At 48.3% G+C, this 27857-nt stretch overlaps 1 protein-coding gene across 4 annotated transcripts in view; it reads left to right on the top strand.

Moving 5' to 3' along the window:
* The window catches only part of ADCY8 (adenylate cyclase 8), a 261395-nt gene extending 254371 nt beyond the window's left edge, over window positions 1-7024 (top strand). For all 4 annotated transcript variants that reach the window (XM_051844023.2, XM_051844024.2, XM_017341537.3 and 1 more), the window contains 3 exons: window positions 1824-1916; window positions 3699-3813; window positions 6455-7024. In XM_051844023.2, coding sequence (XP_051699983.1) covers window positions 1824-1916; window positions 3699-3813; window positions 6455-6942 — 696 coding nt within the window. In that variant the 3' untranslated portion in view covers window positions 6943-7024. The remainder of the gene's footprint in view (window positions 1-1823; window positions 1917-3698; window positions 3814-6454) is intronic.
* The last annotated feature ends 20833 nt before the right edge of the window (window positions 7025-27857 follow it).

The following is a 27857-nucleotide window of genomic DNA, read 5'->3' as shown; positions in this document are numbered from 1 at the left end:
TTATTACAGTACTAAAGGGAGGCAAAGAGATTGCACACAGATTGCTGCCAACAGTGGGGAAACAAGAGGCCAGAATTTAGATGTGGGAGCCAGGGAGGTTTTGTTTTGGATGTAGCTCTTCTGCTCAAGGCCAGTGTCATGGGCATGTGATTTGGGCAGCTACAAGGGACTTGTAGCTCTTGGCTTATTGTCTGCTATCACCACTGTATAATTCTTAAGGGCTTCCACATCTCGCTTTGCCCCAGACCCTGTACACTCTGCAGCTGGCCCTGCCTCCCCTTTCTCACCCTGAAGCCTTAGAACATGTTATTCGACCATGTTGGATCCCTGCTTATACATCAGCTAAATGGAGTGAAGAACGCTGGGCGCAAAAAGCTGCTGTGAAGAACAAATAAGAGACAGAGGTGGCGTCCTTAGATCAGTGCCCCAGTGGACGTGGTCATTACCTCTTCTGGTCTGCCTTTTAATCTCTTAAAATTTTTCATTTATGTCTTGAAAATATAAGCTACATTGGGATTCTAAATTTAATGTTATCAAGAGAGCATTTGAAATAACATAACTCGGTCATTTTCTCATTCCATGTGCTTAAGCAAAGTATTTAATCCCTTTGTGTGTCTCAGTTTACTCATCTACAAGATGAAAATAAATCTGGGTCATTCAACCGTAAATGCGAAGATCAGAAAATACTTCAGACTGATCTTTGTGCCCAGAACTGAATTGTTTCCTTTCCCAAAATCCATGTTGAAGCCCTAACTCCCAGTGTGACTGTTTGAAAACAGGACCCATGCAGAGATAATTATCGTCAAATGAGATCATACAGGTGGAGCCCTGATCATACAGAACTAGTATTCTTGCAAGAAGAAACACCAAAGAGTACACTGTCTCTCTCGGCTCTGTGTAGAAGCGTAGTCACTGACACAGCAGGCAAAACTGCCTGCCCCAGGAATCTTCCATTCCGGTGGGGAAGATGATGGTGAATAAGCAAAGCCAGGGAGAGATGCTGGAGAAGGAAGATAGGAGAGGAATAGAAGATAAGACTATGTTTGCGAGGATGGGACACTGTGTTCAATTTTAGACGCAGTGACCAAAAAGACAGGAAACACCTGAAGGAGATGAGGGAGGAGAGCAAGCAGTAGTCTCAGGGAAGAGCAATCCAACAGGGGAGCAGTAAATGCAAGGTTCCTGAGGCACACCAGGACTGCTTGGCTCTTGGGTGACCAGGGCAAAGGGCAGAGTGACACAGGAGGAGGCAGGACGTGTCAAGCCTTTCAGGTCACAGGAAAGACTGGCATTGACCTGAAAATCACAGAAAGCCACAGGAGAGGTTAGCACAGAGCAGGGCCGTGGGCTGACTCCGTGTGAATGGGTCGCCTTGGCCGCCGTGTTGGGAGTGAGGAGGTGAGAGCAGGAAGAGACAAGTTATCGCAGAGGACTGAAGGCTAACAGTGTGCAGAGAAGTGCTGAGAAGCCGCAGAGTGCAGAGTACATTGCGACAGCAAAGCCACAAAGTCTTCTCGATGGATTGGGGAACATTTGTGATTCCTTCTTTAAGCTGATCAAATAGCTTTGCTTATTTCAAAGATTCATACAAACAGATTTACTCCCTAAAGACTGTGGCTGCTGGTGGTTAGCAGTTGTTCAATAAATATACGTAGTGACAGAATGCATGATCTCATGATCCTCAGAGAGACAAGCAGCTACCTTAAGGATGCTAAACCATTAGAATTCGATCTTCGTGGTGAGCCAAGGGCCTGTATCAGCAGCCCCCAGCCTCCTAGAGGAATCAGCCCCAGGACTAAGAGTGTTACTTGTGTCTGTTTCAGTTGCTTGGTGAAGACCGGTTCCAGGACATTGAAAAGATCAAAACCATTGGCAGCACTTACATGGCCGTGTCAGGCCTGTCACCAGAAAAACAGGTAAAGGACTCTGGAATCAATCACAGACTTTGCCCGGGACCCCACGATCTTGTCACTGGAAGTGGTTACATCACCATCACCAAGAGACTTGGGGAACAGTGAGGAGAAAATCCTCAGAATTGGATCATAATGGTCGTGTGATGTACGTTTGCTCCAAGGCAGATAGAGTCTCCTGGATGAAACAACATGACTTTATTGAGAAGCGTTTAGGTTGGTTCTGAGCCTCACTCTCCGTTCACTTGAACAAAATCAGATCTAAGAAATACCCTGGTAATAAATTAGTTAGGGATGTTACTGAAGCCCTTATACTAGCCTCTTTTCTTGTTTTTGCTTTTGCCTTCAGAGGTTGTATGTACCAATAATAACAGCTTCTGCCTTTGGGAGTGTTGACCGTGTGCCAGGCACTCGTGTTAAATAAGGACACTCCACAGCTGATGCACAAATTGCCTGAGATAATGCCATGTCCCCACACAAAGCCTTGCACCGCGTACATCCTCAAAATTAAATGAATACAAGTCCAAATTCCTCTGGGAGATGAAATCCTCATTATTTTCATCTCATCCTTCCTGTACTTTCTTCCCAACCGAAACCCTAAAAAAGGGCCGGTGCCGTGGCTCAATAGGCTAATCCTCCACCTTGCGGCGCCGGCACACCGGGTTCTAGTCCCGGTCGGGGCGCCGGATTCTGTCCCGGTTGCCCCTCTTCCAGGCCAGCTCTCTGCTGTGGCCTGGGAGTGCAGTGGAGGATGGCCCAAGTGCTTGGGCCCTGCACCCCATGGGAGACCAGGAAAAGCACCTGGCTCCTGGCTCCTGCCATCGGATCAGCGCGGTGCGCCGGCCGCAGCGGCGGCCATTGGAGGGTGAACCAACGGCAAAGGAAGACCTTTCTCTCTCTGTCTCTCTCTCTCACTGTCCACTCTGCCTGTCAAAAAAAAAAAAAAAAAAAAAAAAAAAAACCCTAAAAAAACTCATAGAGAGAGTACATGGGAAGAAAGTCATGCTGGTAATTTGGTACATGTGTGGGGCACACAACAGTGGCATTCATAAAATTATGGCCCACACATCAAATGTGACTCTCCCATCTGACTTTGTAATTAAGTCTTTATTGATACATAGCCACGCCCATTTATTTGTATTTTGCCTATTGCCCCTTTCAAACTACATGGGCAGTGTTGAATATTCATGACAAAGATGAGAATTTTTGCTACCTGGCCTTTTACTGAAACTGGCTACCACCCTCTGCTCTACAGGAATGCCAAGTTCTCTCACCAACATCATCTCATCCAGTCCTGAGAGTAGAGAGGGCAAGTTTTCTTATACTCATTTTATAGATTTGGAAACTAAGGTTCAGAGAGGCACAGAAGCTTATTCTGCACTTACTCAGGGGTTTGGAGAGCAACTGTCTATGTGAAACATCCCTCAAACGGATGCTGTGAGTAATTCACAGGCTATAGGCATGATTCCTGGCCTGGAAAAGCTACGCATAAAGGCATAGGTACATGCATGTGGGCACGTGCCAATCAGTGAACACACTCAGGAATTCATGAGATTCAGATAAATGTAGGGAAGGGAAGGTATATGGTGGCCCACCCCTACACATTCTTATAAGAAAATCTCATGCAATCCTGTATTTCTGGAATACCCATGACTTGAGGGTACAAAGGCTCACACACGGGTTATTTCCTGCTGAGGGCTGAGCAGGTGGGATTATGACATAAAGCCCCTGCCTCAGAAATGCCACTGACAGCCACATTAAATGAATTTCCTCTCCTATTTGCTCCAGCAATGTGAAGACAAGTGGGGACATTTGTGTGCCCTGGCCGACTTCTCTCTCGCCCTCACTGAAAGCATACAGGAGATCAACAAGCATTCCTTCAACAATTTTGAACTCCGGATCGGTGAGTAGCAGCTGGTAAAACTGGCAAGTGTGAGTGTGTGGAGCTGGCTGGCCTTGCTCCCTCAGCTCCTCCCATGCCTGGGACATTAACCCAGGGAAGCATTTTCCTACAAACTGCAATAGGCTCGGTGTGGCCCTGCCAAGGACAGGGACAGGGTCAGCTCAGGCCTTCCTGTGCTTTCTCTCAAGTAAGACTCTGGAAGCCAGGCAAGGACACTGACCCGTGTGCAGAAACACAAACCAGCCCGTCATTAGCAAGCACAGACTGTGGTGACCTCTCTTCCAACTTGCCTGTCCACTATCCCTTCCACAGTGCAGTCATTTAGTTCTGACTTCTGCATCACTTCATGTATTGCTCTCCGGTTCTGCTAGAAACTGCCTCCAGGCAAAAGCAGGATTCTACTCATACTGACCCAGGGACAGGCAGCGAGCTGTCCAGCCCCTTACTCAGCCTCAGCTCACCTGCTGTGGGCCCACAGACACCTCTGTGCAAAGCAGCAGCACCACTATCACTGCAAATGAAAAATCTCTTATGGTTCATGGAATGTGCTGCGTCCTTCTGCCTCTCCGTGGAGCCTCTGTCCACATTCTCAGGGTGTAAATGACTAGACACAGGCCCAGAAGGGGGAGTAACTGGCCTGAGACCACACAGCCAGGCAGTGCCCGCAGCACCTCCAGAGTCCTCTGACAGCGAGCCAGGGTGTGATTTAGAGCAACAGTCACTGCTGAACCCCCGCTGTATTCGGTTCTTCCTTAGAAGCTTTCAAGAAAAAAGGGGTCAAGAAATACCAATATCTGCCTTGCCAGATCTGAGGAATGCTGTGGGCCTTTGTTCTTGGGAATAAAAGAAGCCATAGTTCATGCTTCTGATCTCGGATGGGACGTTCAGGGCTTGTTCCCACGCCTCCCATCGACCCTGCCTGTCCCTTCTGAAATCATTGACTACACAACTGACCCAGGAATGAACAGCGATCTTTAACCCTGCACAGAGCGACATTCTAAGCAAACTCGGAAGACGTTGCCCACAGCAGGGCCAACCCTTGGTGTGACCTGTGGCAGTGCTGCTAGAGCTTCATCAATCTCTAGGGTTAGAAAATCAATTTTCCAGTTGGACTGGGCATCGCAGTGTGTGTTTCGGAACCTGCTCTAACCAGCTGTGTGACTCTGAGCAAGGCATTCAAACCCTCTGACTCTCACTTTCCTCGCGTGTGAGCTGGCTGTTTTATTTTACATCCCCGGCTGCCTTCCTCACAGAAGGAACATGACGATCACGTGAAATAATGGGGGAGGTGTCTGGCACAGCTGTAAAGACACCACTTGGGAATCCCGCGTCGCACATCAGAGTGCCTGGGTTCCAGTCCCAGCTCAGCACCCAGATCCAGCTTCCTGCTACATGCACCCTGGGGGGCAGTGGTGATGGCTAAAGCAGTTGAGTTTCTGCCACCCACGCAGGACACCTGGATTAAGCTCCTGGCTCCTGGCTTCAGCCTGCCAGAGCCCAGCCGTGGCTGTTGTGGACATTTGGGGAGTGAATCAACAGATGGATGATTGCACTTTCCCTCCCTCTCTCTCTTTTTTTCTCTCTCTCCCTCCATCTTCCTGCCCCCCCATGTTGCAATTAAATAAGTTTAAAAATTTTAAAGAAATGTTTAAAAAATGTGATAATGGTCAAAAACTGCTCTGCAATTTTAAAGAGTTAACTATCACTGTGATTCCCATATGTTCCATAGCCTGTTTTGCAAGTTTCTAGTCCTTTATATCGTGTGTGTGTGTGTGTGTGTGTGTGGTGCTCTCACTGCTGACTAGAACAACCTTACCCAAATCTCTACCTGGTTAAATGGTCTTTCTTTACTACCTTACTCCCAAATGCACCTTCTCCCGTCTTTGTCTACTCCTATAGCCTGATTTATTTTTTCTTTATTATTTTCTGTCTCTCCCCAGCAGAATGTAAACTGCATGAGGGCTGGCTATATCTCTCTTCTTTTCCAGACTATTCTCAATGCCCAGATAGTATCTGGAACACAGCAGGTGCTTAGTCAATGACTACAGAATGAAGAAACTCTAGCAGGAGACATGCATGCTTGCTAACACATTTAGTGAAATGTTTTAACTTCTAGAGGAGACGTTTGCATTTGTTTGCAACTGCCTTTAAAATAATTTACCAAATAAACTCTGGGATTGGGAGGAAGTGAGCGTCTGAGCAGAGAGAAAGACAGAGAGGAAGAGTGTGAAGTGGCTGGCAGGGGTCATTTCTGTGGCACCTCCTCTTGCCTCTGCCAACACAGCGCTCTGAGAGCTGAGCAAGTGCTCAGCACCACTTCCTAGTTCATGGTGCAGGCTTCCTGACAGGCCTCCTGTGTCCTCCATTGTCCCCTCACTGCTGCAGAAGGGAAAGTCTCCATGAGACGCACATTGGATCCAGTTACAACCCACGCCAACATCTACCAGCGCTCCTTTACCTATAGGATAAAGCCAGCGCTCCTTAGGATCACAAATGAAGGCTGCTCCAATCTGGTTGGTGTCTAATTTGCCAGCCTCATCCACTGCCCCTTACCCACCCCATACTGTACCCACAGCTCCTTAACAGACCTTTGCTGTCACTCTTCTCTCTCTTATCTCTTGCTCCTTTGGTTCATTCACAGGCATCAGCCATGGCTCAGTGGTTGCTGGTGTGATTGGCGCTAAGAAACCTCAATATGACATTTGGGGCAAAACCGTGAACCTGGCCAGCCGAATGGACAGCACAGGGGTGAGCGGACGGATCCAAGTGCCAGAGGAGACCTATCTCATCCTCAAGGACCAGGGCTTTGCCTTTGACTACCGAGGGGAGATCTACGTGAAAGGCATCAGTGAACAGGAAGGGAAAATCAAAACGTACTTTCTCCTAGGAAGAGTCCAACCCAACCCATTCATCTTGCCCCCAAGAAGACTACCCGGGCAGTACTCCTTGGCTGCAGTCGTTCTGGGCCTTGTCCAGTCCCTCAACCGGCAAAGGCAGAAGCAGCTACTCAATGAGAACAACAACACGGGGATCATCAAAGGCCATTACAACCGACGGACTTTGCTGACTCCCACTGGGCCGGAGCCTGGGGCCCAAGCTGAAGGCACTGACAAATCCGATTTGCCATAAATGCATTTTCTTTGTGTTTCTTTTTTTTTGTATTTCTTTTATATATAAAATAAATATACTAATAAAAAGGTTTAATTTTTTTTAGAACAAGGATGGTTTCATTGGTCTTTGAATGCACCAAGTCCTCTTCAGTCACATTGATTGCCTACCTCTCATGTTCAAGGTTTATGGGGAACAAGATACATAAGAGCAAGCTTCTGACTTTGAGAGGCTCCCAGCTACGTGGGAACAAAGGCCTTGTAAAACAGAGACTTAGCACAACGAGACATTCAATGACAAGTTTCATGATTTTTTTAAGAGACTCATTTATTTGTAAGGCAGAGTGACAGAGAAAGAGGGAGAGACAGAGAGACTACTCATTGGTCCACTCTCCAAGTGTCCATAACAGCCATGGCTGAGCCAGGCCAAATTCAGGTGCCAGAAGCTCCATCCTGGTTCTTCACATTGGTAGCAGGGGTTGAATATTTGGTCCAACATTCACTGCCTTAACAGCTGCATTAGGAGAAAGCCGGATCTCAAGCAGAGTAGCCAGGAGTCAAAATGGCACTCCCACATGGGAGGCACACATCCCAGGTGGTGGCCCAAACACCATACCACAACACGTGTTCAATCTCCATGCTTTTAGCACATGTCATGCCAGGACAAGTGTCAAAGTCTTTACATAATGACCTCATGTAATCCTCACAGTATGTACTATTCATTCAACCAGTGTACACTGAGCATTTTATATTGGCCTAGGCTGGTGCCTGCATGTTTTAGAAAAACCCAACAGAAGTGTCTTCCTCTTGGTGATGACATTCTAGTTGTGAGAAAGCAGACAATATGCTTACAAACCAACATATAAGTCATCTACTTTCAGATAGAGATAGATACAATAAAGAAAGTGAAGTAGGACAGTTGGGATAATGAGTGGGAAGGCAGGGATGCTGACTTAACTGTCGTCACAGGGGAGGCTTCTTCAAGGACATGATGTACAAGATCAACCCTAAATACAAAGAAGGAAGCACCACACAGGACCTGAGAGAAAAGTGACCTAAACAGAGAGAGCAGCAAACGCAAAAGCCCTGACATGAGTTCAATCCAGATATATTAGAACCGGGTTAGCTGCTGCAGGCAGATCCACCGTCTCCTGGGAAGACTGCATTCTAAGTTATCCTCTTACGACCCTCAGGCTGCAGAAAAGTTTCATACAGATGATAAAGCTCACAAAAACGAATGGATTTGCCCAAAACCATACAGTCAACATGCTGAGCTAGCTTCAGCACCATGTTGTCGAATCAAAGCTGACTGCTGCAACAAGCAACTCCCAAGCTCAGTGGCTAGGCACAGCGGAAGAGGAGCTTCTGTTCACAGTCATTTGGATGTCTGCAGGGGTCCTCCATGCGGTGACCTCAGGGCCTAACCTCCTTCCCGGGGCATTGCAGTCCTCAGTTAGGTCCTCTCCAGCCAATTTAAGAAAGGAGGGGAGAAAAGAATAACTCAGAAGGTCTCAGATGCCTGGCCAGGAAGTTGCCTATGTTACTGTTCTTCCACACTTACTCTGCAAGGGAACTTGAGACATGGGTTCTTCCTGGGCTTCCTTACAAAACTGAAATGAAGTGCAGTGGGTAGTAGTGCCTCTATCAATACAATCAAGAATGAACATCTGTCCAAGCCCAAAGTCCGTGTTTATAAACACTAAGCTCTTCTGGTAAATGCACTGTTGGAGGTAAAACATTCAAGAAATGAGCAGGAAGAATGAAACCCCAATCATACTCTAAATTCTTGACTCTGAATAGCAGCCCATTAAAAAAAGAAAAAGGAAAAATAAGTGGCTCCAATAATAAATCCACAGTAGATAAGCTGGCAAGGAAATACCTGTCTCAGACCCCGATGGTCAGAGTGAAACCATATTCTCCTACACAAAGAGGGAGCTGAGGTTCAGGAGGACCTTGAACGTTGAACCATGCTTGGAACGCCTTTTGCTCTTGGAAACCATGTGTGCCTCCAAAATACACAGGAAGCCCCAGTAGAATTGTGGAGAAGATGTCATGTTAAAAAGCCCTTCACAAGTGCTGGACTTGTTATAATCTGCACAAACTCAGAGAATCTCAGGCTGGAAAAGCCTCAGTCCAACCTGCTGAGGACATTTAAAGAAGGAAAAACTAAAGGAATGCAGAGACCTGGAACCACAGGATGGAAGTAGGGAGTGAGTCCAAGTAGGTCAGAAGCCTGATAAATAACACCACATTAAGAGGCTGACTCAGTAAAGACAGCCAGACAATGAAATCGTAATACCTAACAGGCAGAGAAAACTTGTGAATCATCAAGCCTTGGTCTGCTCTAGAGTAAGAACAGTGTTCAGCAGAGACTTCAGTGAGCAGACAGATGAATACAGCTCCAGGAACAGAGGTTACCAAGGACAGCTTTTGTTCCTATCCCCCAAGCTGGGATTCAGGACAAAATCCCTGGACAACTGTCCAGTTATCATGCCCAGGACCACATTCTGACATCCCAAACTGGACCTGGGAGGTGTGGTTTCCTTTGGGGATCCATCAAAGCATGGAGCAAGGAGGCAGGATGGCACCAGGAATCTCCATGAGACCACCAAGAACCCCCATCAATTGGCCTCTGTGCCAATTCACCCAACTCCAAAGCACTGAGTCCCTGCCTTCTAGATCAGCTCCCTCATCAGCACCAGCAAGTGTGCAGTCTTCCCACACCAAGAGCAAGAAGACAAGAGACAGAACCAGCAAACTGGCTGTGGTTGGATGCCTAAGAAACAAGCCTCTTCATGGGCTTTGTAATAGTCCGCAGAGTGAATAAAAGCAAACAGTCCTTGTGAAATTAGAAGTGTGCTTCTAGTTGCCTACAAGTTTGCTCTGTTCAGTTCATTTATTGAAAGGACTTGAAATGGCAAGCAGTTGCTAGGAAGCTGCATAATTGGTAAACATGTTCAACCTCACCGTCACCCCTCTCCCCTTAACTCTGCTAGTGAGACTGGAGGTTTTGTCAAGGTCAAATTCTTGCAAAGGGAAAGGTGTCCAAAATGGTGAAACACAAAGAGAACGAGAGTATGGTTGGTGGAGTCTAAGTGTCTCTGGGTCTGATAGGGAGGCTTTCTCAATAGCTCTTGCCTCCCTGGCTTGGAATCTGGGAGGCTGATCCAGTGACACACCCCTGCTGCCACTGACCAGCCTGTGTAGGGAATACAGGCTCCCTGAGACAAGCACAGTCCTGCTTCGAGGATAGGCAAGGCTGTGTGCAGCATTCATTCCTGCAAGGATTGAGTTTGAGCAGGTGCTGCCTTCTGAGCCACCATCCCTTAACGCCAGACAGATCACCATGAGCCCAGAAGTTCCTTATCAGCTACCCTCTTCCTTCTGTCTTTGGGAACCACGTGAGTGTAGCTGCTCCCCATTGGAAGCAAGCACTAAGCTATCATCTCCATTTTACACACCAGGGAACTGCCACAGGGAGAGTTTGAGCAACTCACCTAAGAACTCACAACCTGAAAATGTGGTGCTGAAATTCAAAGACAGATGGTCTGGCCCAGGCAGGAGTCCTGTCCCAAGCATGAAAGCCCAGCCCTGTGATGGGGGGAATAATAGCCACTCAACGAAGTTGAAAGCTGGGTGCCTTAGCAGACTCCCTACAAGGCATGGTCTGTGCAAATGGAACAGCAAGAACAGTCTGGCACACTTGTTCATTAAAAATGAACTTTGGCTTTTAGAGCTCTTTGGATTTTGGTCTCGTGCTTACAAGAGTGCCAGGCCTCCGCCCATGATGAGGCTGCTATGAAGATAACAGGCAGGGATGCGTTTAAAGCACTTACCAGCTTGGCCTTGGGCTGCACTCAAATGTTGCTGGTTGTGCTGTTACTAAACACACAGTGATTTTATCAAAATAGTGGCCATCTGCAATGTTTTTGTGTCCTTAAATCTTTTTTTTTTTTTTTACTTTTCTGTATTTGCAAATTCTTCCTTTCTGAGCTTGTGTTAGTTTAATAATGAAAAACGATAACTAAGCAAAAATAAAGCTAGTGGGTTTACTTCTTGGACTGTAAAATGTTTCATTTCACCCTGGTGATTCGACACTCAAAGGTCTGGGTGGCGTGGGCACCTTGTAGAGGGGCCTCCAGCTGCTAGACCTCCCCTTTGAGCTCCCCTGCAGGCACAGAGAGAGGATTTCCCCCAGGGTCAGAGTAAATAACACTGCTGACCAGATTTCAGGACATCCCCTGCCCTTCTGCATGCCCTAAGAGAAGGGTGTTGAAGCCTGTTTTCTTCCCTGATTCTTACTCCAGGCCATGGGGTTGTCTGACACCCTGGAGCCTGTGCCAGCCACATTTCCAAGTGAGAAAGTGGCTCTCGGATTGGCTCTGGGCTCCAAACAACTGGACCCCATATTTTATTGATGAGTTACCAGGGGCAGGGTGCCCTGCAGAATAACACCATGTGCCTGTGTGAATTATTAATGGCACATCAGCCGCACACTGCCAACCAGCCGCCTGCCCCCGCCCACACTGGGAAGATAAGATCGCCATTCCTGGGTGAGCACCCAAAGCACTCCATGTGAACTCCGGGTACTGCCTTTCAGATGACAGCAGGACTCTAACGCCAACTGTTTCTGTCTGAAAATAGTAATATCAGACACAATCTTTTCATAATACACTGACCCCTTTCGTGGCATTATCATAACAATGAGCACGAACATTTGTAGCGTGCTTCGCAGTTTGCAAAGTGCATTGCCAAATACGGCTTCAACTGATCTTCATAACAGCTCTCAGAGAAAGAGATTATTATCCTAATTTTCCAGGGAACTGGGGATCATAATAAAAATAGGGATGGGCATTTGGCCCAGAAATTAAAATGAACTCCTGCATCCAATACCAGAGTGTCTGGCTTCAAGCCCCAGGTACCACTTCCAGCCCCTTGCTAATGCAGACCCTGGGAGGCAGCAGGTGGTGGCCCAGCTACTTAGGCCCCTGTCATCCAGTGGGAGACCTTGATTAAGTTCTGGGCTCCCGGTTTTGGCCTGGCCCAGCCCTGTCTGCCTGTTTTGGGCATTTGAGGAGTCAACCAAAAGTTTAGAAAACATCTCTCTCTCTCTCTCTCTCTCTCCCCCTCGTTCCCTCCCTTCCTCCTCCCCTCCTCCCTCCCTCTTCTCTCTGTCTTTTAAATAAATAAAAATAAATTGAAACTTAAAAAGTGGTAAAAATAAATTATAAAACTCTACCTAAAAATGGAATGTTAATGCCGAAAAGAACCCAAAAATCATATGAGGTCCAATATCTTGGTTTTACATATAAATAAACTAAAGTGCAAAGAAAGAAAACCATTTATCCAACCAAATCTCAACAATCAAATGCAGAATTAGGGCAGAATATGGACAACTGTATTCCTTGTGGCTTGACTCCTACATGATTTCTTGTCATTTGCTGGCTGTAAATAAGCAAGTCCTGTCACCAGGAGGTCATCTAGATCCCCCCAGCCCAAGGGCCTAAATGAGAGCCAACAATCACTCCCCCAAAAGCCCACAACAGCCAGGGAGCCACAGTTGGTAACAGGAACACAATCCGGGTCTCCCACATGGGTTCCAGGGACTCAGCTAGTTGAGCCATCACCACTGACTGCCAGTGTCTGCTTTAGCAGGAACCCGGACTCAGGACCAGAGTCAGGCATCAAATCCAACTACTCCAATATGGGATGCAGGTGTCCACATCAGGAGCTTAGCCACTAGGCCAAACCTGGACCAAGGATTCTTTGAGTGACAGCTTACTCCATCTTTCCTGCAGAGAAGACAAAACAAAGAAACTGTTGAAGCTGCTGAGTTATGGATCCTTGGGACACCTCACCTCGGGCACCTGCCTCAGACAGAGATGCCCTCTCCTAGCAGCACTGGGACACTGTAGGACAGATGACCTCTGCTGGGTGCACAGAGACAGCAAAACAGACCCTGACCGTCCTCAGAAACACCTCGAGCCAGGGCTTGTCTCTCCTGACACTGAGCTTGTTCAGCTGAAATATGCCTCTGCCTGCATGAAGCAACGGGTCTCCCATGGAGTAACCTGTATTTGGGGGTGGCTAACGTGTTTTTAGGATAGGGATGGTGAACACTGAGATTTAAACAAATCCCACAGCACCCAGGCTGACAACAGATAGGTCCCCTTCACCATGCCCTCTCACCCTTGGCTATGCCCTTGACAAGACACTGGCTTCTGCTTTGCTGGGCTGTTGCGAAGGGTTTGCCTTTAAAGGACATGGGCAACACTGAAGGTTGAGACAGAGAACACTGAGACAGAGAAGTTGTTGCCTCTGGACTTAGGATTTTACAACAGCCAATAATGCATCAGTAAAGGTGAGTGTGGGACAAGGATGAGCAGGTGAGGCTGGACAGTAACATGGTGAGATGAAGGTGCTTGGACCACTGTGCTGGTGTGAAGCAAGCATACTCCAGGTTTATCTGCATATACAAAGCACCTCTTTCAGCGGAGAACTCTACCCAATTGAGCTTATCCCATAAGACCACCGCCATGAGAGACAGGAGCTGTTCTCAGCACGCTCAGGCTCTTCCCCCAGACTCAGCTCTATGGGTAGATGGCGTGGACCAGGATGACCACACCAAGCCCATCATGGTAGAGCTTGCAGAGACGACAGCCCCTCCCACTGGCAACCACTTCTGACCCGCACCTCCCACTCCTGCTCTTCGTCTTCCCCTGTCTTCTTCCCCACCCTGTGCAACCCATCCCCTTCCCTCTTCCAGTTGCTACGTTCTATCTTTTCCATGAGAGCCTTTCTTGTCCTGCTTTCCCCAGTCTCACCAGAAAAATCCCTTATGGTTTCTCTTTCTCTCAGTGGGGCCCTTCAGGGAGATGCCAAGCACAGTTACCACAAACCTAGGTCTACGTAAAGTGCAATCTCAGGGACAAAAACCCCAGTCCAACTGGAGGCATCACCAGAGAGCAGAGTTAAACACTGCCTCTGCTGCCACCTTCTGGAAGAAAATGGTATTTCTCCTCTTAAAGGTAAGCTCTCCAATTCCTCTGTTAAGTAATGACTGAGAGGTGATTACTTTCCATCAACAAGAAAGCCTTTATTGTAATTATTTGAAATGCAGACAGAGATCTCCCATTCACTGGTTAATTCCCCCAAGTGCCCACAACAGGTGGGATTCAGCCAGATTGAAACCAGAAGCCTAATACTCTCTCTGGATCTCCCACATGGTTGGAAGAGACCCAAGGACTTGAGTCACCACCTGCTGCTTCCCAGGGTGTGCATTAACAGGAAATTGGAATGGAGAGCAGATCTGGGATTCAAACCCAGGCACTTCAAGATGAAATACAGAAGTTCCAAGCAACAGCTTAACCACTGCGCCAAATGCCTGCCCCCACAAAGCACTCTTTTTAGGCAGAACACAAAGCACTACCAAGTCATAGTGAAGATTCTTCAGTGTTCTCTGGCTCCCACTTTCCTGCCTTCCCTGGTGACAAAGTCACCAAAAATGGAGCCAGCATTGCCAGTCTCCACTGACACTGGTTGTGGACAATTAGGACCAAGCCCTGACCAATGGAAAGTAAGGTAAGGTGTCAGGTCCCACCTGCTAAAGACTCACCTTCCTCCTCTGCCTCCAACCTGCATCTTGGATATGGATACTGCCACCTCGGACCATGTGTTAAGTATCTGGGGCCAGGCAGATCGCCTCAACCCTGAGCAGCTTCACACAGGAACCCTTGCTTCTCTGAGTTTGCACAAGTCAGAGACCCAGAAGAGGCTTCCCTGTGTGGTTCTGACTCAGGATCCCTACTGAGCTGCAGCCAAGCTGAGCGTCAGGGCCACCATCGCCTCAGGCTTGAAGGAGACTGGAAGAACCACTTGCAGGATGGTGTAGTCACAGGGGAGACTGCCGTTCCTTGCTGACTTCTGCAAGAGATCTCACTTCGCTGGCTCATGGACCTCTCCACAAGGCTGCTTGAGCATTCTCACAACATGGCAGCTGGCTTCCCTCCGAGCAAGGGATCTCAGAGGAAATCAATACATGCTCATAACTTGGTCCCACACTAACACTTCCATCACTTTCCAGTATTTAGAAACAAGTCCCTGAGTCCAGCCCACGTTCAAAGGGAACACAAACCACATTTTTTAAACTCCACATTTCACAAGGTTGAAGCTATATCATAGAACATTCTGACATCCCTGGGTCACCCAGAGACTTTGTTTCTTTCTGTAACATTCAGAAATATTACACTACCTTGCTTAAGCTTTCATTATTAGGAGTTCTCTGTCCTGTTGCAGCAAAGTTTAATTCAAACTAACACACAAGACTTAACCAAAGCAACAAAAAGCAATTCTTCCAATCACTAATTCCTCCATCAAGCTTTTTCTTTCAACCCCAAGTCCACAGCCAACTGTTTCTCCAACCTCTGCTTCTCTTAGTCTGCGTAGTTGCTGCCTAGCCCACATCCCATGTAGATCCTCCCACTGTCTCCTCACTGCACTGCGTAATTTGCCCCCTACTTTCTCCATCTGTCTCCAACAGCAGCCAGAGCAATCAGAGTATTTGCCAAGTCATGTTACTCCCCTACTTACAGCCTTCTATTTCCTTCTCCCAACAACTGGTTTAAGAGTTTTAGTCAAAGGGGGTGAGCAGATTTGCAGTTCCCCAAAACTTGTGAATAATGATAACCTCAAACATATTCCACTTTATCAAAAACACAACTGAGAATATCATAAATGCTACACCCTGGGGACGGGCATTGTGGCACAGCAGGTTCAGCCTCTGCTTACGATGCCCACGTCCCATATCAGACAGCCTAGGATCAAATCCTGCCTCTGCTTCCCACCCAATTTCTTGTTAATGCACACCATGGGAGGTAGCAGATGATAGCCCAACTACTTGGATCTCTGCCACTCATGTGAGATACCTATATTGAGTTCCTGGCTTCTGGCTTCTGGCTTCTGGCTTCTGGCTTCAGCCTAGTCTAGCCCTGGGTGTTGCTGGCATTCAGGGAGTAAACCAATAGATGAAGATTTTACCTATCTGTCTATCTCTGTCAGTCTGCCTTTCAACTAAATAATAAACTTTAAGAATTAATAAATGTCAGAGCCAGCACTGTGGTATAACAGCTAAAGCCACCACCTGCAGTGCTGGCAACCCATATGGGTACAGGTTCAAGTCCTGGCTGCTCCACTTCCTATCCGGCTCTCTGCTATGGCTTGGGAAAGCAGCAGCAGATTACCCAAATGCTTGGGCCCCTGCAACCATGTGAGAGGTCTGGAGGAAACTCTTGGCTCCTACCTTCAGCCTGGCCCAGTCCGGTCATTGCTGCCATTTGGGGAGTGAACTAATGGATGGAAGCTCGCTCTCTCTCGCTCTCTAGCTCTGCCTTTCAAATAAATAAATAAACCTTTTAAAAAGGATTTAAAGAATTAATAAATGCTACCTCCTGACTCTGCAAAAACTACTTCCCATTTGTCTGTGGCATCCTGGACTGGTGCTGCTTCTTACATTGTCTGTCTCCCCTGTCTTGTTCTCAGCTCTGCAGTGCCTGGCCCAGGCTTGGCAGTGAACAAAGAATGAACAAACATGTGCCAAATCATTAAACAAATGATTGAATGGAGTATTGGGTCACCATCCAGAGATTCTTTTATGCAGGGAGGAGAACAGGAGGCAAAGATTTTTTTTTGTAATCAAATGCATAGTCAGAATTTATAACATAGAAAATTTGTACATCAATATCTGGTTTTCTGGCTTCTAAAAATTTGGACAATCCCATCACAATAGGATTAGATGAACCTTGGAGCTATTATATTAAGTGAAATAAGCCAGGCGTAGAAGAAAAAACACCCTGTGATCTCACTTACAATTGGAATTTTTAAAAATTAAGGGTGGGAAATTCACCTGGCAGTGAAGATACCAGCTGAGAAGCCCACATCCCATATCAAGGACACCCGGCCTGAAGTTCCAGCTCTGCTCAATTCAAACAGCACTAACATGGAACCCGGAAGGCAGTGGAAATGGCTGAGTATTTGGTTTCCTGCCACTCATGTGAGAGACTTGGATTGAGTTCCCAGCACCCAGCTTCATATGCACTGGTCACTGCAGGAATTTGGGGAAAGAACCAGGGAATGAGAACACACTAGTCCTCTCTCTGTCTCTATCTGCCCTCACTCAGATAAACAAATTAATTTTAAGTAAGTAAATAATTTAAATAGTAAGACTCACAGAAGCAGAGAGTAAAGCAATGGTCCCCAGGCACTGAGGGTACTGGGGGACGTGGGTCAGAGGATACAACATTTCAGCTGGACAGGAAGAATACATTCAAGAGAGCTATTGTGACTCATGCTGACTGAAGATAATAACTATTGAACATTTGTAGGGTTTAAATGTTCTCATCACAAAAAATAAGTATGTGATATAATGTATATGCTGATTAGCTCAATTTGACCATTCCAACAGTGTGTACGTGTCTCCAAACATCATGTGTACACCATAGATGCATACCACTTTTGCCCATTAAAATGAAACAGGATAAAAGAAAATAAGAAGGCCGGTGCCGCGGCTCAATAGGCTAATCTTCCGCCTGCGGCGCCAGCACCCCAGGTTCTAGTCCTGGTCGGGGCGCTGGATTCTGTCCCAGTTGCCCCTCTTCCAAGCCAGCTCTCTGCTGTGGCCCGGGAGTGCAGTGGAGGATGGCCCAAGTGCTTGGGCCCTGCACCCACATGGGAGACCAGGAGAAGCACCTGGCTCCTGCCTTCGGATCAGTGTGGTGCACCAGCCGCGTCGCGCCGGCCGCAGCAGCCACTGGAGGGTGAACCAACGGCAAAGGAAGACCTTTCTCTCTGTCTCTCTCTCTCACTGTCCACTCTGCCTGTCAAAAAAAAAATAAAAAAGAAAAGAAAAAGAAAATAAGAAGAGACAAATTTTGGACAATCCAACAACAGTCTGTAATCCACATGGCAGGAACTGGCCGGAGCTGGAAGGGGCTGTCCTTTTGGAAGTAGGACAAGCTCGGCTGTGCACCAGGGTCATCTCCAGCCAGGCTTACTGAAATTGAGTCCCTGGCACCAGCTGGATTTTGAGTCTCTATACCCTAACATCGTGAGCCCAGTGGACAAAAGGCAAGTCCACCTGATTATAGAGTCCTGGGCCTCCAGTAGAAGGACACAGACCAATCCTCTTGCAAGTGGGAGCCACTAAAAGGCCCAACCAACTCACTTCTGAGGCCTCAGCCACAGCCACAGCCAGGCTGTGAACAGGGAGGTGGGAGGTGGTTTAGCACAAGAAACTTGGAGTCAAGTCAGCAGTTATCCACCACTTTGTTTTTTTGTTTGTTTGTTTGTTTTTAAGGTTTATTTATTTGAAAGGCAGAATGAGGGGGAGAGAAAGAGAAAAAATCTTCCATCTGCAGGTTCATTCCCCCAAATGGCCACAACAGCTGGAGTTGGGCTGATCCAAATCCAGGAGGCTGGAGCTTCTTCCAGATTTCCCATGCAGACCCCACCACGTTGTAACGTAGTGACCTGGGGGAAATGACCACAGCTCTGACCTGTTGTGAAGAGTTTATGAGAAAAATTGTGCAAGAGCAATCAACCACGTGCCTTGCACAGGACGGAGGTAGAGTAATAGGGGCTCCTCTCTTCTGGGGAAAGAATGCGCTCTGAGCTCCTCCCATCAAGGATCCTTCCAGCACTAACTGAGCTTACCCATGCCTCCCACACTCATCAGCCACCATCCTGGACAAGGGACCGCCCCATCCTAGGCCATTGCTAAGCAAAGAAAGCACCAGCACCTGCTGAGTAGTCTGGGCTCTGTGCCAATATTTCCTCCATTCACAAACCCCCAGACATTTATTTCTGAAGCCAGAAGAGGGAAAAAAAGGAGTTCATGTTCATCACACGTCTGCTATTTGTCAAACACTCTGATGAGTCATTAGTGTAAATATCTCACAGAGAACATTCTAGAGTATATTATTCCCATTTCACAGAAGAGGACGTGAAGGCTCAGACAGGTTGTCCTCCCAGGGAAGAGCAACATAATAACACCAACGCTTGAATCTGACAGCTACCTTTGGGAGCCCACACCTGTGCAGAGCTGCAAAGTCAAGCCAGGGGAGCCTTCTGGAGCCAGGAAGCACCTTTGGAGACCTCAGCCTGAAGCCCTGTGAACAGGTTCTTGAGTCTCCCCTAGGAGCCACCGGGGCCATACCTCTGTCCACATGAGGGGCTGCAGCTGGCCTCTTCGCTTCAAATCCCAGCTCTTGCCTGAGTGTTTTTTTTCTGTCTGATATAAATGAGCCAATGACGGTCTTTGTGTCTTGGCTGCTGGGTTGTTTATTTCATCACTGAATGCTGAGACCCATTAGATCAAAAGCCTGCCAGCAGTAAACTCAGATTTTCACACATTTGGCTATTCCAAAAGCAGCCCAAACAAGCAGATTTTTAGCTATTAGGGCCTGCCTGCTTTATATGCCCCACAAAACTACAGCCAGCATCTGTTCACCCCTGATGAGACAGAGCCTGGAGACTGGCCAATCCCTTTGGAGCTCTCTGACCCAGTGCCTCTTCCTGGTGCTGCTAAGGGTCATCACCTGGACCCACTTCTTCCGCACAACAAGTGGTCAGACTGTCTCCCTCATCAGATCCCAAATTCTTCCAATACCTTAACCTGAGAGAATCGTGGTCCAAGATACCTGGGGAGGGGGTGCCAGGCAATGTAGTTCCTAGCTTCTCTGCAATGCAGAGGAGACCCTAGAAAAGGGTGGCAACAGGGCCCAGTTGACAACACACAGGTAGCACACCAGGTATCTTCCCCCAGTGCGTTGCCTCTCTCCTCCAGGAAAGCAAGCTCATACTTTCACCAGAACTTTGTAGCAAGGCACCAATTATCTGTGGCTTCCCCACTGCTGAGGGAATCATAGTTCACGTTAATTGCTCCAAATACAATGCTTTTGCTAACATAGGAGGAATCTATTTCTTGTCCAGAGAACCCACCCTCCTCCTAAAACATTTGGCAGCCCCTCAAGTCATGTTGACATGTGTCCACCCACCCATGCTTTTTTTTTTTTTTTTTTTTTGACAGGCAGAGTGGACAGTGAGAGAGAGAGACAGAGAGAAAGGTCTTCCTTTTGCCGTTGGTTCACCCTCCAATGGCCGCTCGGCCGGCGTGCTGCGGCCAGCGCACCGCGCTGATCCGATGGCAGGAGCCAGAAGCCAGGTGCTTTTCCTGGTCTCCCATGGGGTGCAGGGCCCAAGCACCTGGGCCATCCTCCACTGCACTCCCTGGCCACAGCAGAGAGCTGGCCTGGAAGAGGGGCTACCGGGACAGAATCCGGCGCCCCGACCGGGACTAGAACCCGGTGTGCCAGCGCCGCTAGGCGGAGGATTAGCCTAGTGAGCAGCGGCGCCGGCCTTTTTTTTTTTTGACAGGCAGAGTGGACAGTGAGAGAGAGAGACAGAGAGAAAGGTCTTCCTTTGCCGTTGGTTCACCCTCCAATGGCCGCCGCGGCCGGCGCGCTGCAGCCGGCGCACCGCGCTGATCTGATGGCAGGAGCCAGGTACTTCTCCTGGTCTCCCATGGGGTGCAGGGCCCAAGCACTTGGGCCATCCTCCACTGCACTCCCTGGCCACAGCAGAGAGCTGGCCTGGAAGAGGGGCAACCAGGACAGAATCCGGCGCCCGACCGGGACTAGAACTCGGTGTGCCGGCGCCACAAGGCGGAGGATTAGCCTAGTGAGCCGCGGCGCCGGCCACCCACCCATGCTTCTTGTAGTTTGCTGTGACCACTAGAACTGGTGAGACAGGAATTCCTACAGGTCACTCAGGTTGCTAAAACCAGTGGAGCCCTGACAGTGTCAGAGAGGCCTGACCTGCTGATCTTGGGTGCCCCAGGCAGCCATGTCCTTGATGCTGGTCAGCTGACCCACTGCTAGTGTTGATGGCACTTTGGGACCAATAGGTCCAATGCACCATCACAGCCTCCATCCATTCCTAAGAACACAAGTCTGGTCAGGGAAAGAAAGGACACTGCCTTCCTCCCTTTGTCACCCTGAACCCAGGGCCATCAGATGACAGAGCCACCTGGACTCCAGAGTACCTCATCCTGAGCATGGCAGACACTGAACTCACCACCATCGACTGCCCCCTCATCTGCTCAATCTCATGCCCAGTCCTTGGTGATGAATCATGGTTGGTCTAAGCCCTGGCCAAGTACCTGCAGTCCATGAGCCAAGGGTGGCCCTGCCAGGTTTTGCATGATAAGTAAGCACAGGAAGGAAGATACAAACAAGCAGGAAACCGGTCAGCCTACCCAGCAGGTACAGCCTAAACACCCTGAAGGGCCCTTCCAGATCTGGTCCCTACTACCTGGCCCCTGTCCAGCCACCTCCATCCTTGCTCCAGACAGACAAAATCATCCTGTTTCCTCTGGGGCACTGCAGCTGCTCCTGTCTCCCTGCTTTGCCTCCTTATCAGGGTTGCTGTCTGTTCCTCCCCTGGCTGACTCTAAGTTCAGGACTCACATCAGAAGCCACTTCCTCCAGAGTGTGCACCTCCTAGTGTTCTTGTCAGTGCTCCCAGACACAATGTACTTTTCTTGGTGCACAACGTGCCACGTTTTGCATTGACATTTGATGAATCGTTGATCCCACCCCAACCCTCAACAAAATTGTATCTGTCATGACGAAGGGACCATGTCCATCTGACTCTCAAAGTCACTCTGAACTTGGACTTAGAAACACCACTCACGGTCCCACACACCGCAAATCTTCATGGCCTTCCCCTCCCCATGTGACACTCCACCCCCAGTGCTGGTCCCTGGGCAAGTAGTTATTCATTTATTCAATAAGTATTTATTCTTCTCCAGGTGGTGAGAGAGAAGTAGTGAACAAAGCATAGGAAACTCCCACCTCCCTGGAGTTCACGTTCTAGCAGATTGATTTGACCCATTGTGATTATTCTAACATATTAGGTATTCAAGGCGATGCTCTCAGGACTAGGGATCCAGGAATGCCCTAATCTCACGCTCCCCATCACCTCCGCCTTCCCTAGGAGAAGCTGAGAGAACCCTAGACACACATACACACACAGATAAAGGTAAAAGATATGCTGATGCTGGCTAAAATGACAAGAAAGACCTTATTCAAGACTATTACAATAGGTGTGTTGTACTAAGGGACAGAGGTCAGGCTCAACTCCAAATACAAAATGGACAAGTGAGGATCTATAGCCAGGTAGCAGGGTAGGAGTAAGACATCAGGGTGGGGGGATTCCTGCCAAACTGATCTGGCAGGATTCTTCCTCAAGGCACACCAAAAACTTGAACAACAAAGGTGTAGGTCAACATTGAGACACAGCAGGTTAAACCACCATCTGTAACACTGACATCCCATATCAGGTCCCAATTTCAGCCCTGGTTGCTCTGCTTCTGATCTAGCTTCCTATTAATGCACCTGGGAAAGCAGTAGAAGATTGCCTGAGTGCTTGGGCTCCCATCAGTGTGGGAGACCTGGATGAAGTTCCTGACTCCTGACTTCAGCTTGGCCAAGCCATGGCCATTGTGACCAATTGGAGAATGAACTAGTGAATGAAACATATTCATTCTCATTGTTTTTCTCTCTCTCTCGCTCTCTCTCTCTCGCTCTCTCTCTCTCTGTCTCCTTCTCTCTCTTTCAAATAAGTAAATAAATATTTTAAAAATAAGTAAATAAACATCAAAAATGGGGAAGGATGAACTTGATTATATATCAAGCGTTATTGTGTATCAAGAGGAAAAAGGATACCTTAGCAGGATTCATGCTAACAGTGGACTAATGAGGTTCAACAAGAACAGGATAGACAAAGAAGTCCAAAGTCAAGGGCTCATAAAGTGGCCTAGACAAAGTTTGGTCAAGGAGAGAGTCTTTACACAACACAACACACAGAAGGAGAATTCTGCCAGATTCAGCAGATGGGGGCCCCAGTGCACTTCCACAAGTAAAAACTGAGTTTCAAAACCATCTTCAACCTGTGAGATGCTTCCTACTTCTCCACCCAGTGGACACCTTGGGCCAGGGTGGTGGGACAGAAGGAGAAGAAAGTGATGGCCAGATATGAAGTTGGAAGGCCAAAAGGGGGTTTTGACTCAGTGTATCATTTCTTCCGCAAGATCAAGAGACAGTGTAAGAACAGGACAGAGAATGGGGCTTCCACACTGCGGTACTGTCACCTGCCAAGGAGCAAACCATAGCCCAGTGAGTGTCCTGAACCTGACTTATGCTGAAGCCCATTTCCCCCATGGAAAGAAGGCATGGGAAGAGGATGGGGAGGAGGGGAACAGCCCAACAGGACCAAGGAGAGTTGCATCCAAAAGTCTTTGAAGACGGCCTTCTGAACTAGAGGGTGAGGACAGCTGTGTAAAGGGCATAGACCACCACACTCCCAGCTGAAGGCCCCTGGAGTCCTCACTCTGTACTCTCCTTTGGACCTGAGAGCCAACACATCACCATTAGACAGAATCTCAGATCACCACGGTGGGCCCTGGGCTGTTACCTTTTGTTTTGCTCAGGGTGTTGAATTTCTCTGTTTCTGCAAGAGCCTACAGGCTGCTTTAGCCCAAGCCTGGGCCTGGGATTACAGCCTTTCCCCTGCTCATTAGAGTCCCTCTGGACTGGCCTCAGTTCAGTCTCTCTGATTGTTTTGACGAGGGCTGTGCAGAGGAGCTGGTATCTATAGGCCTGCAGAGGGTGTGCCATTGGCTTGAAGTCCACAAGGGCAGGAAGGATGGCCTGGATTTGCCCCTGGGCTGAGCTCTTGGAGAGGGAGGAGAACAGAGGCTCAGCAAGGAACAGGAAAGCCTAGGTCAGAGCTGAGTCCTATCCTGGGCAGGGCTGGGAGCTGGCTCTGAGCTGGCTTCTGCAGAGCTCAAGAAGGAGACAGGGAGGGAGCTGCCAGGAGAGGGAGGTTATTTCAAGTGCATGCACTGCTACCAGTTGTAGGGAGTGCAGGGACCCTGATTCAAATGCCTGCCAGACAGGTGATTTGACTCCTCTTAGGAGGCCCAAAGTGCAGGTAACAGGATTGAGCCGAGGTAAAGAGGCACAGGAAAAGAAACCAGAAATGAGAGCAACTCAGCCAAGTCACAATACTGCTTATCTCCTTCGACTCCCTTCACATCTGCGTTCAGCGAGGCACAGAGGCCCCGGCTGAAGGCTGCCTCCACCTTCTCTGAGCTGCTGCAGGGCTCGGAGCTTTGTTCTTCCACAAGTGCAGAAAGGGGCTAGAGAGAGCTCAGTGCCCCAGGGGAGACAATTTAAGACACAAGACTGGAGAGCTTCTTCATGGGAGTTCACACGGCTCTACTAAATAAAAGCCAGAAAGCACTGTCCAGAACGCGCTGTCCCCTCACACCGGAGCAGCACTAGACCACCGCAAAGAGGGTTAGCAAGCAGGCTCCACTCAAGCTCTCAGGTGGCAGTGAACTTCAGAGGCAGTGAAAGCTGCCTTAATGCAGGGAGACCAGCAATACGGAACGCTGCGGAGGTTCTAAGAATTCCAACACTATTGACAGAGACATGTTTTCCTTTGCTGCCATCTTGTGGTCAAATTTGCACAGTAGTCAGAAGTGGGGGGTGGTGCTTTCCTTCAATACACCCTGAGTGACATCAGGATGACAAGGCACTGTTCTAGCTGTTGGTACTGGAGACAGAGCAGTGGACAACACAACAATGTCCAGCAGTCATGGAGCTCCTGGGCAGCTGCTTGTCTCAGATACAGCTGTGGAAATGCCAAGTTGTTCCCACCGGAGAGAGGAGATGAGGAGATAACACTTGCAAGTTGTGAAGTAGAATTTGAACTGAGCACTCCCTTTGCATGGAGCCCTCTTGGCTTCCCACGTGTCTGTCCAGAAGACAGGATGTTGAATGTAAGCTGAGAAACAGATGGTGAGTTCTAAGAAAATAGGATGCATGCTGAAGGGAAAGAGCCCTGGTCCAGAACCCTGGAGATCTGAGTTCAAGTCTAAGTCCTTCCACTTTCTGGCTATGTGACCTTAAGAAAATCAGTGAATATCTCTAGTCATTTGCAAAATGGGCATGGAAAGAACTATGTGACCTGTGGTTTCTTCATCCCAATGTCAACATTAATTTAATCCCTAGCATGTATGCTCACTGTGCTATGAATTGAGGTCATTCCCTTCCAGGACCCTTGCCATGCAAGCCACAGCCTCAAGCCTCCCAGATCTCTAAGACTCAACCTTTCTGCTCTTTAAGGCTCCTGCCCCTTTTGGTCCCCCCAGCTTTCCCCAGCTGACTGCCTCCTCCCCTCACACCCTTCTGTACTTCTAGTGGTCTCCATGATCAGTCATGGTAGCTGCCATCCTACTCCCTCTCCTGCCCCAGCCCCAGCCCTGACAGAGCAATGCCAGAAAAGCCATGCAGATTGGACCTTTTTCTTTCCAAACTCCCCAGACTTCACTATTACCTACTAAACCCATCTGGAATGTGAAGAATCCTTTCTCTCTCCCTGTTACCTCCCTCACCTCCAGCCAGGAACCTGATCCTTTCCTTCCCCAAACACCCTTCTAGCAGACTGCCCACCTCACTGTTTCCTCTGCCTCACTGCTGCACCCTCTGCCCTTTCCTGCTCCCAAGAGCAAACAGCCCAGCATGGCCTGTGTCTGCCTTGATGGATGCTTCTCCCTCGGCTCCTGACCCATCACACTCTGCAGTATCTGCACATCCCATCCTTTTACTGTCTATGTGGTTTGGGTAGTCCAGTCACATGGGCTGTATTGATCAATTCAGTTCTATTCCTATTAAGTTGTCCCTTGCCTGCCACCCCATTCTGAAACTCGTTCTTTAGCCATTCGACCTAAACCTCTCCAATTGCCACAATGTTTACTGGGCACTGACTACACTCTAGAGAGGGCTCCACACACTTTTCTTAAATCATTTAATTTATTCCTCTCGATGATCCTATTAGTTGTGTAATAGCATCCCAGGGGAGATAAAACTGAGGAGTTTGGCGAGAGTCACAGAGCTAATAAGTAGAATAATTCATCTCCAAAGCTTTGATCTTATTCATGGAATGTAAAATGCCTCCAAAATTCACTGACAGAGGCACTATGGGAATTTTGATTCTCCAAGTAGTCATCCCTGGAGAATTCTAATGCCCCTTGATTATAGGTTTTTTGTCATGTAAGGGTTGATTGAAATTTTCAATGACAATTGGAGTAGTTTTCTTCCATAGCAATTATAACAATTCTTTTTTCTAAAAAGATTCATTTACTTTGAAAGTCATAGCCACAGAGATAGAGGGAGAGAAAGAGAGCAAGAGAGAGAGGAGAAAGAATCTTCCATCTGCTTGTTCACTCCCCAGATGGCTGCAAAAGCCTGGGTTGAGCCAGGTGGAAACCAGGAGTCAGGGGCTCATCCAGGTCTCCCATATTGATGCCAGGGTTCTAAGCACTTGGACCATCTTCAGCTGCTTTCCCAGGCCATTAACAGGGAACTAGACAGAAGTGGAGCATCCAGGACACAAACCAGCTCCCATATGGGTTGCCTGCATTGCAAGCGGCAGCTTTACCTGCTATGTCACATCTCCAGCCCCTATTTGTAACACTTCTTAATAATGCATTCCTTTTCATTATCATTTTAATGGTTTCCCCTTCCAAACTTGCTTGGCTCTCAGTTAATACTTAGGAAAGGAAGGCCTTGGGGAGGGAGAGACAGAAAGGTGGGGGGAGGGAGGGAAATACAAGAAAGGACTGGCTGGTCCAAAGGTAGTGAGTTATCTCAATTGATTGTTCACAGTCAGTTATAGACCGAAGTACAAGAAAGGAGAATCTGATCCACCCGTCCTGTAGCTAAGGAAAGGTCAGTCATGAGCTTGGGAGTGGTCAAGGCCATGTAGATTGGGGTGGTCAAGGCCATGCAGCTAGAGAGAGGCCAAGTTCATGTGGCAGGGGGGTGATTAAGTTCTTGCCAGAAGGGAGTGGTCAGTGTCCTGCAGGTAGACATGATCAAAGCCATAGGCTGGGGCATGGCCAAACATGGGATATGACCTCTGAAAGTCTGGCTATAACACTGCCTGTTCAGTATCCTCAAGACCACGCAATTCGTGCCATGTAAAATGAACAAAGGGGAAAAAATTGTATGAAGCATAACTAGGTCCCTCATTCTTCAATCAATTCCAAATTCCTTCTCAGTCTGTGTGTACATTCAGGATTTAAGCCCATCTTAAATGTGAGTGTCCTGGGACCAGCGCTGCGGCACAGTGGGTTAACGCCCTGGCCTGAAGTGCCAGCATCCCATAAGGGCACGGGTTCGAGACCCAGCTGCTCCACTTCCGATGCAGCTCCCTGCTGTGGCCTGGGAAAGTGGTGGAAGATGGCCCAAGTCCTTGGGTCCCTGCACCCACATGGGAGACCTAGAAGAAACTCCTGGTTCCTGGCCTCAGATCAGCACAGCTCTGGTTGTTGCGGCCATTTAGGGAGTGAACCCCAATGGATGGAAGATATCTCTCTCTCTCTCTCTCTCTCTCTCTCTCTCTCTGCCTCTCCTCTCTCTGTGTAACTGTGACTTTCAAGTAAAATAAATAAATCTTTTTTAAAAAATGTGAGTGTCCTCTTGGTACCTTCCCTGTCCCCTTGCCCCCCTCTACACTAGCAGTTCTCAGTGGTGACTTGGGAGTAGGCAAGGCAGGACATTTGACAATACCTACACACATTTTTCGTTTGTCTCAGTTGGGAGAAGAGTACTTAGTGGAATCTATGGTTAGAGGCTAAACATCAATTAATATGCAAGATGACTCCAGACACACAGAATTATCAGTGGTGCCACGCTCCTCACACCCTCCTAGACCATCACACCTTTCCCCAGAGTACCAGACTCTACCTACAGGCTGACACACCTAAATTTCTATCCATACTTGGGCCCTCCCTCAGCTTCAGACCTCTCACTC

The sequence above is a fragment of the Oryctolagus cuniculus genome, chromosome 6 (genome assembly GCF_964237555.1).
Source record: "Oryctolagus cuniculus chromosome 6, mOryCun1.1, whole genome shotgun sequence".
NCBI classification, from domain to species: Eukaryota; Metazoa; Chordata; class Mammalia; order Lagomorpha; family Leporidae; genus Oryctolagus; species Oryctolagus cuniculus.
This window is presented reverse-complemented; position numbering and strand designations above follow the sequence as displayed.